This window comes from Rhinolophus sinicus, linkage group LG03, assembly GCF_036562045.2.
Source record: "Rhinolophus sinicus isolate RSC01 linkage group LG03, ASM3656204v1, whole genome shotgun sequence".
Classification (NCBI taxonomy): domain Eukaryota; kingdom Metazoa; phylum Chordata; class Mammalia; order Chiroptera; family Rhinolophidae; genus Rhinolophus; species Rhinolophus sinicus.
Window position 1 is genome coordinate 186,508,555 of NC_133753.1, and position 15,492 is coordinate 186,524,046.

General features: G+C 32.0%; 1 protein-coding gene across 2 annotated transcripts in view; it reads left to right on the forward strand.

Moving 5' to 3' along the window:
- Window positions 1-15,492, forward strand: part of LOC109451424 (cadherin-18) — an 864,067-nt gene that overhangs the window by 611,466 nt on the left and 237,109 nt on the right. For both annotated transcript variants that reach the window (XM_074329055.1, XM_074329056.1), the window contains one exon: window positions 7,363-7,846. In XM_074329055.1, the coding sequence (XP_074185156.1) occupies window positions 7,619-7,846 (228 nt within the window). In that variant the 5' untranslated portion in view covers window positions 7,363-7,618. The remainder of the gene's footprint in view (window positions 1-7,362; window positions 7,847-15,492) is intronic.

Genomic DNA, 15,492 nt, shown 5'->3' on the forward strand with positions numbered 1-15,492 from the left:
TTCACTGGATCTGGCACCGTGCGACTTCTGGCTTTTCCCCAAAGTCAAAATGACCATGAAAGGTAACCGTTTTGAATCGATTCAGGGCATCGAGGCAGCCATGACAGCGCAACTAAAGACACTCATGAAAGAGGACTTCCAGAACTTCTTCAGAAAGTGGCAAAAATGATGGGATAAATGTGTTCAAAGTGAGGAGGAGTATTTTCAGGGGGATTAATGGTAATGAGTCTTTTACCGTAATACTTTTTTTATTTATTTAAACATTTACCATGTCTTTTGATCATACCTCGTACAGATAAATAAGGAAACATTGCATTTGGCACCATAATTTTCTTTTTCTATTTATTTTCCTAATTTTTGAATGATGTCTACTAGGCATTTAAAGATTGAAATCAGCAACATGAAAATTGGAAGTAATTCTATGATATTAGCTATTCAAGTCAAATTGATCAATATTGCAAATGTCATCTTATATTTGCCTGTGCTTTCAAGACATTGTTTTCCTACCTAGCTGTATAATTTCAGGAATACATAAAATATTAAACTAATACTCAACTCTATGTAAATATGTTTGCATTAATCTAACGATAATGAAGTGTATCTTGAGACAGAAGAGTAGTGACAGTATGTATGGTTGAATTTATTGTCAAAAGTATATTTTTTATCAACATAGGAATGTTCATACACATATGTTCCATTATATATAGTGAATAAGATATTAATCATAAAGGCATATAATTATGCCATTGTAAAGTTTACTAATGCACATTTGAATCATTATTTAAATGGCTTCCGTAATTTCCTCTGTGTTACAAGGAACTTAGTTTTCTGTTTGTTTGTTTCTTTATCTGTTACACAGACAAGTTTAGTGGTTACCAGAGGGTGGGGGGGATGGTAGAAGAGGGTAAAAGGGGTCTAATATATGGTGATGGAAGAACTGACTCTGGGTGGTGAGCACACAATGTGATATATAGATGATGCATGATAGAATGGTATGCTTGAAACCTGTGTAATTTTACTAACTATTGTCACCCCAATATACTTAATTAAAAAAGAAATAAAAACATATGCTATGAAATAATTGTAAAAAAGAAAAGTTCCCTTATCCTTGAATTGAATTTATAAACGATAATTAAAATATCACTATCCACATTAAAAAAGAAAGAAAGGACGGAAGGAAGGAAGGAAGGAAGGAAGGAAGGAAGGAAGGAAGGAAGGAAGTTAGTGAGAAAGTAGAATTTTATTGATAAATTTTGACTTTGTTGTCCAGTACTTATGTTTCTTTGTCTGTGACAGGCTTTTAAGTGAAAAACAAAGTGTAAAGAAACTAAATCAAAGAATGCTTTAAAAACTTTTTCTGTAACATGTTCTTACATTTAAATATTCCAAATCGAAACTTCTTATTTTAACACCCCTCTTGTTGCAGCAACCCTGAATAATTTGTCTATTTCCCATTTAGTTATTCCTTCATTCAACAATTGTTTAGTTTGTGATTCCAATATGAAAGGTACTTCAATTGCCAATACAGGAGATGGAAAATACATAGATATAGTGTGAGAACTGTAAGAAATATGACACAAAGAAAACATTAAATAACCCTACAGAAATAATTAGAAAGCTGGTCTGCAATATTTAGAAAGGATAACATAAATGCTGTGATAATTTAGAGGAGCAAGCAGTTCCATTACACTATGATATAGAGTCTTGCAAGTGAAGGATTTTTTATTTTGCCCTACTTTCAAGCGAGTAAGTTAGTCTACCACAGTTTTACAGATGCTGGCAGAGCATATGAGATTCTAGATCAGAGACAAAGAGTTTTACCCAAAGCATGGTAGGCAGCCTAAGTTCCTCTTGCTCTTCACATCCCATGGCATGACATAGAACAACCACACACAGAATGTATGGATCGCAGCTAAGGAACCCTGGATTTTGGAATTCCCAGTCTTATATGGAGTCTGCTGGCACACTTCCACAGTCTTTTTCCTAGAAGAAGACAGTATCCAGTCAGAAAACAAATCTGCCCTCTGCCCTCAAGAGAGGTTCTATCTTTCTTCCAAAGTTGTTTTCTATACAAATATCCTTGAAATTATAGCATGAAACAAAGCTGTCAATACCTCTTTCTTAGATATGAAGAAACACAAAAGACCCGAAAAGAATTGTCTCTCAAAACAGAAATCTTTGTGGAGAAATACCCTTTAGTCGGAGTATAAGAGAGTAAATCTTTTATGGTAAAGGAATTGAATGAGCCATGTCAGGTAGTAATACCTGTAAGTATGTATGTAGTGTTTTCATCACTGTCTCCATGAAAGTGTAGTGAACATTTCCAACAGAAAAAATGCATATGCAGAAGTCAATGATTCCTAAATTATTTATGTTTTTATTTAGAGATTTCATTATATTTTAGAGAGAGCTACGTGTGTGTGTGTGTGTGTGTGTGTGTGTGTGTGTAAGTGTAATTTAAGCAAAAGCAATTTATCACGTCCAAAGCTTGGGGCTATGTGAATATCCTGAAATGGTCAGATTGAAAGTGGAAATACTGATTTGGGAGTCAGCCTGGGAATAATATTGCAACAAATTTAGATGAAGCTCTCTACATGTCCATATGGTTCATCGGTATTTGGATTTTGACTGTAAGCAAGAGCTGTTTAATTCAATTGACACCAATGGAGAAGAATATAATTAATTATTAAACAGATACATTATCAGTTGAGAGAAAAGAAAACACCAAAGTTGTGGAGAAAAGAGTAAAAGTGTATGGTAAAGGAAAGGAAGGTAAAACAAAAATTCAGAAGTCAGTATAATTGGAAATTGAACAAGAACTAGACTTAGAACAAGAAAATGATACTGATATTGTTAATTGGATCTGAAAATGGTGGAAACCATAGATCCAGACATACACCTGAGAATGCATCTTGCCTTTAATGAACATCCCAAAGGATAATTTTAACATTTTAGAACACGACATCCTCAAGATAAGTAAATACATATATGTACATGCATACATAGCATATACATACATACGCTCAAAGAGGTAGATCATAAATAAATATTTATTATACTAAAAAATTAGTTGGTTATTATCCTGAATTTGTATCTTTCTCCTCATATAAGTACCCTAGAATTCAAACACAATATAAGTTTCCTTACATTTAAATCTGCCTGACAGGATGATGGGTTTTAATAATTTATTGTGGAAAATGTACATTTCATTATTGTCAAGATGAGTCAGCCTCTCCTGAAGCACAGCCTTCTCATCTGATGGATTTACAGATTTGACAGTTGTGCATTGAGCAGCAAGAAGCTCCCAGTGACATGTGCTTCCCCAACAAGACGCCCTTGTATGTCTCACAATGAAAGTAATTACAAAAAGTATGGACTTTCCATCACACTTTATCCTCGTTTGACATTTACGATTTAAACTAAGCTTGCTCTATGCAAAGTGCGATAAATTCCTACCAATAATATATAATGTTAGAGTTGAAAAGTTGGTGGTAATCATAACTATAACTCTAGGCTTTTGGAATATATAAAATACATTACTTCACCCCACACGTATGAAGGATGGAATGATACGTTCATGAAATAAAAGCATTTTTGACAAAGACATTTTGAGAAAAAGAAGATGAGCAAAGGAAACTCCTTTCCCTCCTCCCCAAACATCAGGCGTTCTCTAGACCTCTTTGAAGTCTCAGGTGTTTAAATTAAGAATGAATTGGTAAGAAAATCCAGTCAAAGGCCCCTGTTACAAGCAATAACCTTTGGGGGTAAATGTGAAAATCCTTTTCTTGAGAGTGGTGATTCTTCAAAGTTCTCTGAACAGTTATAAATGGCTAATGTTTAATCTTGTGTGATGTGATTAACTCAGTGTAAGAAAAGTCATTTGTAAATGATGCTGTTATTAAATCATACATTCAAACAATTAGCTGAACATGCTTAAAGATACTTCAATAAAAATATTTATTCATAAATGGGAAATGTGAAGCTCAAAGAATAAAATCCTCATAAAAATGTGATAGTTTTCTACAAAATGAACATTGGAGGTCATGTCTCTTGACTAAATAGAGTGTTACTAATTCTACTACTGAAGAGGGAATAATTATAGCAGCAAGAGGACTAGTCTCTGAAGCAAATTTGGATCACTTAGATTAAGTACTGAGCAGAGGAGAGAGGTCTCTATTACACATTATAGCATGCAATGCTTTATTTGGAAACTACTTCTCTGGAGTATCGTTGCAGTAATGCTTTGTATCAGAAGGTTCTTGTTTTCAAACCACAAAAGTCAACCTGACCATGGAAAGCAGCAGATACATTTATTGGAATAATATTGTATAGCCATCAAAATTGATGAGAGGCCTTAAGAATCTGGTTTGGCAAGAAGTAGGAACCAATATAAGTTAGGCAGTTAGAAACAATGTCAAGTATTTGATACTGAAACTGTGTAGCTAGACTGTCCCTTAATTCGTGCAGCTGCCATTGGACTCTGTCTGTCATAGCTTCTGGACCTTGAGACCCTTAACAGTGCTGTGAAATATTTCTCAACTTTCTCTACATCCATCCATTCTTTGTTCCAGGGTGTTAGATCACATAATTAACAAGTGTATGTCACTAGTGCAAGTTAGAAGAAGAAAGAAGAAAAGTTATCTTCTTCTAACTTGCTCTGGTTCATAGGTGTTCAGAGGTGAAAGTTAGGGCTCTGGACATGAGAATTCATATTGGAGTGTCCATGAAAGCAGGGGTGGTGTTTAAATGCTGCTTCATCAAAAAATGCCAAAAGTCTACAGCGTATTTCTATTGTGTTAATCTCAATCAGTGTTTTATTTTATTACTGTTTATATTTTAATCCTTTCTACCCTATGAATGGGTGGATTTCCTAGAGTAGAACAGAAAATGTTCATATTTGGAGTCTGGATATAGTAAATGAAATTACTTTCAAAAGTACAGCAGTAATGTTTACATTTGTTCTTTCATTCCAGAGTCTTATTTATTACTCTTCGTAACTGTCATAATAGAGATTCATAAACATATAATGAATATGTAGAGTAAAATGCATTTGTATATTTTTAGAAAGCCACACAAGATGATTATTGCAAAGAAAACACTCATTCTATATATCTGTAATACATTACAAAAACCACTTTCCTCACCTTCTGCTCATGAATTATGCTTTGTTAAACAACTTTGATAAAGGGCAAAGATGTTAATTTCATTTAAAAAAATCACACCAATGGTGTGAAAGTATTACAGTAACACCTTTTATATATTCATCAATTTGACTTCTAAGAAGAAAGATTAAAGTATCTTATTTTGAAATTTGTGACTTAAAAGTTAAGAATATTTTGATGGTTAAGAAATGAAATTTTAATGTAAAACAATCCAAATAATTTATTAGATAGACTGGAAAGAATATTAAAAGTACAGTAGTGATGTTTACATTTATTCTTTCAGTCCTACTTACATTCCAAACATCACTACTGTATTTTTAATATTTAAGCCACAAATTTTAGTAAATGAGAAAATTGAGACTTGAAGAAATTAGATGATTCACATAAATACGTATGGTAAGTAAATTCTCAAAAAAACAAAACAAAACAAAGCTGTGCTTTCTTTTCAGTGCTCTTACTATTTTGGAACTAGAAACGCATGTCTCTCTTTTATACGTTAGGAGTTATAGAATCATTTTAATCTAAATAACTGAAAATATATCTCTGCTTTCAAAAATATTACAAACTTCAATTTATATTGGCCAGATGATTAAAGTGAAATCCCAGTTCTCATTCAATACAACACTTACACGGCTGGTGCAGTAAACGTTATTATTAACCCAAATTTATGGGGAAAGACACTGATGGAGAAAAGAACTTTGCTCTGGTTCTCATGTTATTATCTTTTCATTTGCTGCTCACTGTAAACTTTTTAATCAGTTGTATAAAACAATTATGCTATACTGAGTATTTATATTCAATTTTTTAAAATTTATATTGTCATGTCTGCCATCTTGTGAATCATTTAGATCCCCATTTCAATTTTTACCAATTTACAGGGCGTGAATTTTATGAAATGAAAAAATGATTCATCTAATATTTTTTACTTGGTGGCATAGCTATAATCTTGAATCAATATAATTTTTCTAAACAAACATTGAAACACACATATGTAAAAATACAGCAAAACTTGCTAAGCAGTTTTATGTTCTCAATAAGTTAATAATTTCACAGTCAACTTTTTCTCTCCCAAATCCTGTTTTTCGTTTTCCAAAAATATTGCTCAAGTTTTATTTTATTGTCTAATTTTACTAAAACCTAAGTCCAAGTCTGCAACATTTGTTATTTGAAAATCAGAGCATTTTCCCTTCTGTTCTTTTTGCCACCATTTCTTTCTCATTTACTCCTTTCTTTACATAGACACTAGAAGTATGTGTAGTGTTATTCAAAGCTTGAATAGCTATCTTTCCTGTATGTGAAGAGTACCCTAGAGTATTATCTGCTTACCAATAAAAATCCATGAAAGCTATTATTGAGCCATTTGATATTCTCACTCATATTTGATTGTGCCAATCTGATCCCAAGTGTGGAATAACTTTCAATTTCATATATTTTTTTCAACCATCTTCTTTTCTGTTTTTTTATTTATTTATTTTGTGTATGTGTGTATGTGGGTGTGTGTGTTTCATACTAAGCAACTTAAGTACCTATTCGATTGCCAGGATGGTCTGTGACAATTTTTCAACCCTGGGAAGTATTTTGTTGAAGTTCAGTGAGTCACATGTAATAGGTAATCTATTTGTAGTATGTGTAGTAAATTTTTATCACATCTAACAAAAAACAAATAAAATGAAAACAAAAAATCTGCACTTAGTATGGAGTCCCTTAAGAGATCACATATTGTAAGCAATCATACTACACTCAGGCATGTGCAGATAATCTTGGTCAGTTTTTGAGCATTTCAGTACTCATTAGGACTGCATTTTGTTGATATACATATGCATATATATGTATATATATGTATACATACATTTATATATACACATATATACATACATATATGTGTGTGTGTGTGTGTGTGTGTGTGTGTGTATATATATATATATATATATATATATATATATATATCCTCAATATACATATACCCTGAATATATAGAATTGAAAATTAGCAGTACAGGGAGGGAGATCCATGTAAAACTGCTTGCAACATGCAGGCTTATGCATGACTATGTGTGTGTACTTCTGTATATATTTTCAAAAGTATTTGTACACATTCTTTGCCTATCAGCATCACACTGCAAAATAGTATAATTTGCATTCAGAGCAAATACTTAAAACTAGCCTATTTTGTAATGCATATAATTTTCTTTTTCCATTAGATAGAAAATGATTTCCTGTGTTCACCTACTGTGAAGACTTACAATCAGACAACTACAGCTTTGATTCTCCAAGTGTTTCAGGATGTAAATGTAGTCTGACCTTTCCCTGATGGACTGTTAAACCATGGACACGCCAAACAATTTACTTTGGACTGCCCTTCCGAAAGATGCTTCAGCTTCTCTCTTGAATGCTCACTAAGCATTTGTAGCTGACAAGGAAAACGAAGAAAACTGTGAACCGGAAAGTTATCTTACAATGAAAATTACGAGCACATCTTGCATCTGTCCAGTCCTAGTGTGTCTCTGTTTTGTGCAGAGGTGTTATGGAACTGCTCACCACAGCTCCATCAAGGTGACCAGAAACCAAACCAAACACATTGAAGGTGAAACCGAAGTCCACCATCGTCCCAAAAGGGGATGGGTTTGGAATCAGTTCTTTGTTTTAGAAGAACATATGGGACCAGATCCACAATATGTTGGGAAGGTAAGTTTTTGTTTCTTGGTTTGTTTTTTCCTTTTGAGAAATTGTGGGGTGAGATGAGGGTGAAGATAGATTTGAATTTGAAGAGACATAGAACATTAAGTATATTATGTGATAGAATGCTGTTACTTATACTAAACAATTCAAAATAACGATTGTAAAATGTGAACTTTGTCAATCATGTCACATGTCCCTAAACATTGGTCCATACAAACTAGACCAAATGTTCTTTACCAAGATATTGTTCTTCCTGTTCTCTCATTTAAAATGAAAACACTGAATGAAACAGACAATTAAGTAACTGTGTCTTTATTACCAAAGGTATGTTGGAATTCACAATGCTATTTATTGGTACATTAATATTTACATTTTTTAATCTATTGCTAATGCACATGGAGCTAAAAGGAAGATACTATATCATGACATTTAATATATTTCTAGTAATTGTTACAGAGATTGTATTTGAATTTGTTAGCCTTCAAAAGCTTATTTCACTTAGCATAATGTTCTTATATGTATATTTCTGCTTTCCTTATGTACCAACTTCTTTTAACCTTGGTTTTTTTCTATAATCACTTTTGAGAAAGAACTTATGTGGTCTTTCCCTGTTTGTTTTAATTAGTTAATGATACTTCACATTTCTGCCTGTCATTTTAAACGTACAGATGAATTGAGTTTTAAAAATCTCTCTCTCTATATATATATATATAGATATAGATATAGATATAGATATAGATATAGATATACAGCATATGGGTATTTTTCTAATCCCCCAAATTAATTTCCATGACAATGTTGATATATTTTAAATATTGAGTAAATATACCTTGGATATACAGGTTGTGTTAAAATTCCAAAACAATGAGGTAGATAAAATGATCAGTAACTTCAGACCTACTTTATTTTCTCTCAAAACCAAAGACAAGACAGCTTAATGGCTTATCAAACCCTTTAGGAAATTGCGTGCTCAGTAAAAAGGGACAGTTTAAGCATGTGTCGTCTAGGCTTTAGAGTAAAGAATAGAGTGGGAAGTGGAGAGGCTTTCTTCTGATGAATTACTGATCGATTCTTGGAAGCAGCCATACTTAGGCTTATTCAGCACCTATGAGAGAAATAGAAAGCACAGTGGTAGAGTATCTGAGACTGCCGACTAAGTGAATTCCATGTCCTGCTTGACTGTTTATTTTCACTTTAGCAGTGCTAGTACTAAAAAAAAAAAAAAAAAAAAAGCAGTCCTCCAAGCCACGGTGCTTCCCTAATGTGTAGGCAGCACAGGATCACCAGCCATCTGTTCCATCCCTCGTCCAGCGGGGACTGGGTTGCAGCTGTATTTTCCATACAAGGCAGGAGGTGTGGAGTCAGAATATGGACAACACAAAAAAATATGAAACAATTCTATCATTTTTATAGGCATATTAAAACGAGACCAAAAAAAAAAAATCCAGAAAAATAAAAACTTGTCTTTGTTCTATACTTTTTTCTCTATAAATTACTCCATGAAGTAAATGGAAGCATGTATAAAATACAAAAATGACATATTGAATTATTAGGAAGTTATTTTTGTTACGAACTTCAAGGTCTTTTTTGTCTATAATCCTTTCAATCCTTGAAAAGGAGGAAAAAAGAACAGAAAATGCTATTTTGCTTTAGGAGTACACCAAAAGGGACAATATTTTATTGAAAATATTTTGTTATGCATATTTCTTACCATTCTAATTTAACTTTGAAACAAAATTTGCTAGAAAGGGAAAAGGAAAGATCAGACAACTTCTCATTTTCTCTTGAGTCAAGTAGTTTTAGTAAAAGATGAAGCCTCAGTCCGTAGGTTAATCCAAGCCATCTTTCTGGGCTTGGGTGCCAGTGAACATACGGTTGAGAGCTTGTTACCCATCAGGAGGCAGTGTAGGTCTGTGAAACCGTTCAAGTTTCTGGAGGATGAATAGAAATTGGTATCTGTTCCACTGCTTGTAGTACTGACAGATACAAAGAGTCACAAGGGTGGGATCTGCTTATTTCCTGTCCACCCTGGGTCCCCTCACTCATAGTCTTTCTATTCTATTTTAACTGAATTGTACAGATGCTTTCCCTTCACCTGTCACCCTCTAACATACACACATACGTGCATACATATGTACAACTGAGACAATTCAAAATACCCCACAAAGCTCAACAATCCATATGTGCTTAAAATAATATCTTCCTGTCCCATTATTTTTATTTAATAATTTATATCTCATAAATATATTCATAATGGGTCAACCATATGTTTGTAAAACGCTCCTAAATAAAAGATGGTATTATTAAAATTACTATGAGCATGAGAAAAGACACCTTCAGAGAACTAAAACTACCTCCTTTACCCTTTACACAGAAATGCCAGCAGAAATTTTGTCAACAGAAACAAAAAATAATAATCATATAATGCAGTTCTGGTATTAAAATAATATTTTTTTCTGGATGCATTATATGTTTATTTCGAATTTTCCTTGAGTTCTTGATTATAATTCTGTATATGTATAGTTATACTTCACGTTATAAAACATTTACTGGACTTTTGGTAAGAATTCAAGCCTGTTTTCATACATACCAAGTTATCTTATATTTCTTATGATAATTTTCTTAGACTTTTCTTGGTAAATGATTGGATTTATTATGAGGGAATTTATTCTGTTGCCATTGGTCAGTATATATTATTCATTACTAAGACATTTATATGTGCCTAAGGCCATGATCATAAGGCTGTTTCTAACTGTAAAGAGTATAACTACATATATGTGTATAATATATGCACAAATTATACATGGATAATTATACATATATGGATGTATAATTGATAATCCGTATTTTCCCATAATATAATGGCCATGAGAGTTCAAATACCAAAACTAGAATATGAATATATTTCACAGATTTTATCTCATGGACTTGTTCACTATATCTTTAAATAATTGAAGGATTAGCTTAAGGAAAATATAATAGCACATTTATTAGAAAATAAGCCCTTTCCTCCTGAAACAAATTGTATGGTAATGTTATTATAATTTTAAAATGAAAGTGTTCCCTCTTTTGCAAAAACCATGGAAGAACAACATAGACCTTGCAATTATTATTTTTCGAAAGTTGAACAGTGCTGAATAAGTCCCGTCATAAATAAGAATATAATTTATTGTGAGATGTCATACACACCCTAAAATGCATGCCATGCCTCACACCTATCACTGGAGTAGACACATTGATTTCATGAGAATAATGATTAGTGAGTAAAGGGCGGGGTTTGAGTTGTAGCTTCTCTGCTTATTATCACAACTGGCAAGTCTGTTTATTTTCCTGCATTTCTGTTTCCTTACATGTAAAACTGAGAAATACTGTTTGACATTTTTATGACTTATTCAAGTATATTATAAAGTTTGGTATATGGTTCAGATCATAGGTCATTTATTAAACTACAGCTTGTAAACCAAATTCAGACAGTTGTATGTTTTGATATTAACTGCATACTAAAGAAGTTTTTTTCATTTGTAAAATGTGGAAATAATTTTTAAAAATAATAGTTTGTGACAATCAGAAATTATATGAAACCCAATTTCAGTTTGCATAAGTAATGTTTTATTGGAATACAGCCACTCTCGTGCCTTCTTGTATTGCATATGGCTGTTTTCAAGCTGGTAGCATTGAGTAGTGGCAAGAGACAGTAAGGCACCCAAAGTCTAAAATATTTACCAATGGCCATTTATTTACAGGAAATGTTTATGAGCCTCCGGTTACACTGTGAATGCTTTTGAAGTAGGTTCTGGGACTCTTTCAGCTTTATTCACATAGCATCTGTCTCAGTGCTGATTGTAGTGATCAAATGTGATAATTCACTGGGAAGTACTCCATAAATTATAACCATTTGTAGTGATGTTAATGGTTGTTATAATTATTTGAAATTATTGGGACAAAAACCTCTTTCATTAATCATTGCTTTTATGGAGGAGGTACTTTTTGAAGGTCTTTACATCACCAGTTTCACTGTAGGACCTTCCCCCAACCCCCATAGTCATTTTAATGAACATTAACTCTGGTGTTTTTGTTGTTGCTGTTTTGTTGCATGACCTGCATTAGTGTAACAAATGTCCTGGTATACACATCAGTTAGCAGATATATAAGTATATCTGTGGGAGAGATATACAAGTGGGATTATGATTTAAAGATAAGTAAACCTTTAATTTTGGTACATGTTACCAGATCCTCTTCCACAGTGGTGCAGTGCTTTGCACCTCTCTCAGTTGTGCAAAACTGATTATTCTCTACAGCAATGCCAACAGATGGAATTGTAAAACTTGGAATTTTGCAAATATAGTTAGTGAAAAATTGCATCTCTGTGTACTTTTAATATACATTTGTTATTATGAGTGAAATTTATTATCTTTTTATATGTTGGGGGATATGAGTGTTTCTTTTTTTGGTAACTGACTCTTCATGGTCCTTGATTTTATATTATTTTGTTAGTCTCTTTAACTTATCAATACTAGTGGTTCATTATATATATATATAGGTAGATATTGATATATATTAGATGTAATAATTATTTGCCGATGATGTAAGTCACGAAACTCTTTTTCACATTTTTTATTTGTGATTTGACTTTGTTTATGATTTTTGCTGTAGAGAAATTTAATAGTAATCGTTAGCATTCTTTTGTCTGAAACTGTTAATATATTTTTATTTGGTTTGGAGTCTTCTGAAATCTGAGGATATTGGTTCAGAATTAGGGGCAGTCAATAAAAACGCATTCCTGGGAACTGAATATCTACAGTTCATTGCATATATTAGAAAATATTATTGAATAAAAAGAATGGTATAAACATGGAGTTGCTTGCGTTAGAGACCAGATATTATAAACTGGATTCTTATTTTTAGCCACTAGCTATTGGCTGTGTTGCATATATGTCTCATATTTACCAACAGAATATGTCTTACATGTGCAGGTTGTAGTTGTAAAGTGTAGAATCTTACCAGTATATATTAGGAAGATTTAGTCATATGTAACAGGCAGTATCTAACAAAGTATATACATTGCAAACAATGTCTGTTAACACACAACTGTTAGAAATAAGCTTCATACATTTTAAGTGGTAAATGTGATTGGAAAAATGTTGTGTGCCATAAATACATATTATTTTTATTTAAAAAAAACATTTTAGGTGACTTTAACTGGTGAAGCATTCTTGCATAAGAAATAATGGAAACTCTTTGTTTATTGCAAGATATCTGTAAGTGGATATTGTCCACAAAGCATTATTTGATAATTAAAGAGAATGGAATAAATAATACTAAACAAGAGATAAGAGATCAAGAAGTGTGTTTTATGTTAAGATATCTAACCTAGTAACAATAGTATGTTAGGTTTTGGTCTGCATTGACATTAACTATATATTTGATGATAAAAGTTAATAAGAACTTTAGAATTTTCAGAATGAACAAAATGAATTACATTCTCCATCTTCACTTTTCTGCATTTATAGTGTATCTGCTTGTAACCGTTACATGTAGAAGATACTGCTTCCATCTGTTAAGATTCAGTTTACTAAAATTCTACCCCCTTACTCCTCTCTCCACCCACATCCTATATGTATGAGTAGATAAGTGAAGACACTAGACAGTTATTTACAACTTGCTTTATTAAAAAAACACCAACAACAAGCATGTAGAGAGTAAGCAAGGAATTGTATAATAGCAGTATAAAGGAACTAAGAAATCATCTTGCCAAATCTCTCTAGTAATAAAAAGCAACGATGTTCCAAGGAGTTAAATGACCTCTTTATGGGAGAAGGGATTAGTTATGACACAACCAAAGAATAAATTGTAAGATATCAAATTCTTTAATGAAAATTAGTTTCTAGTGGATAGTGCATGAAATCCCCCTGTCATCATCACTGTTATTGCCATTATTCTATATTCTTTCTTTAAAAGAGAACTTTCACATCTCTATATGAAGTACTATTGTTTCAAATTAAATATGTGATTTTGAGGTTAAAGAGAGAATACATTATGTAAAAGGGAATGGGAATGTTCAGGCTTTTCAGGAAAAAAAATATGTGATAGCTTTAATGCCATCATGAACTCTGAATTGAAAATTAATTGCATAGCAAGGAAAGGTCCCAATTGTCATTTAATATTCTCAAGATGATAATTTTATCAACTTTTTTATCATAACTTCCTTGAAATGGAAAACTTCCTATATCAAAACATGACATCTGCATTTTATAAAATGACAATGTGATGACATGATGTCAGGTGAAATTAATTATGGCAGTCAGTTTGATATGGATATAATTTTCTTCTCAATAGTCATCATAGGAATGTAACTGATTACATCCAGGTCTACAAGAAATTGAATGCATAAAAGAGGAATTTGATTTGGCATATATTTCATTTAATTTGTAGTGATTTAGAATTGTTTTTAAGAAATCATATTTCATTAAGTTTAGTTGTATTTTTAGAGAATAAGTGACATTTTATTTGAATAATTTTAAAAGTACTTAATGAACAGCTTTGGCATTCATTATATAAAGCATTTCTTAATGCTAACTGACACATTTTTCAAAGGTCATTAATGCAAAACAATATATATGCTATGGAACATTATATATATATTTATTCATATTTCTTACTATACAAATGTGCCCACCTGTGTGTGTGAGTGTGTGTGTGTGTGTGTGTGTGTGTGTGTCTGTGTGTGTGTGTGTGTGTGTGTGTGTGTGTGTGTGTGTGTGTGTATGTGTATCAACAGTGAGAAACCAAAGGTGACTTTGACCCCTGGGACATTTGGCAATGTCTGGGCACATTTTTGACCCCAGCTAAATTGTCTATTAATTACAGTTGGCATAATCACTAGTGTCAAAGATGCTTAAAGGGTCCAAGAAAATGTTAATGCATTTTCAAATGAGAATAAAATACTGACATTCTTCCTTATGTTTCTCTTGGTCAAAATGTGTTTGAATATTTTCTCCATACTATATGTCACTCTAATGATATTTTACATGTGTCTTTTATAATAATCATACAGATAAGTTCTAACTTTTAGTTTGTTTATACATTCTGACAATTTATTTTTCTAAGTGATGATTTTATTCCATTGTTTATTGTGATTTCTAATATACATGGACTTATTACTACCAATTTATTTTGTACTTATGTGTACTATGTTTTTCTTTGTTGTTTTGTTGTTTTTGTCTGTTTGTTCTACCAAATGACTTCTATTGGGATTTCCTCTTCTAATTTGGAAGTTTATGTTGTATCTATGTGTATATAAATATGTATATGTGTGTGTGTATGTGTATATATATATATATATATTTATGTGTATATATAAATAAATATATGTGTATTTATTTGTATATATAAAATTAAGAGCAAGCACAAATATACATATATATATACACATATATACGTATATACATATATACGTATATATACGTATATATGTGTATATATATTTGTGCTTGCTCTTAATTATATGAATTCTTGACATTACCAGTCAAAATTTTGTATCTCTATCTACCTGCTGTGCAGCAAGTACATACAATGGTCAAAATTGTACTACAATATTGTGTTTTCTACTTTGTACGTGCCTATTATGCCAAATTGTTTAAAGCTACACGATC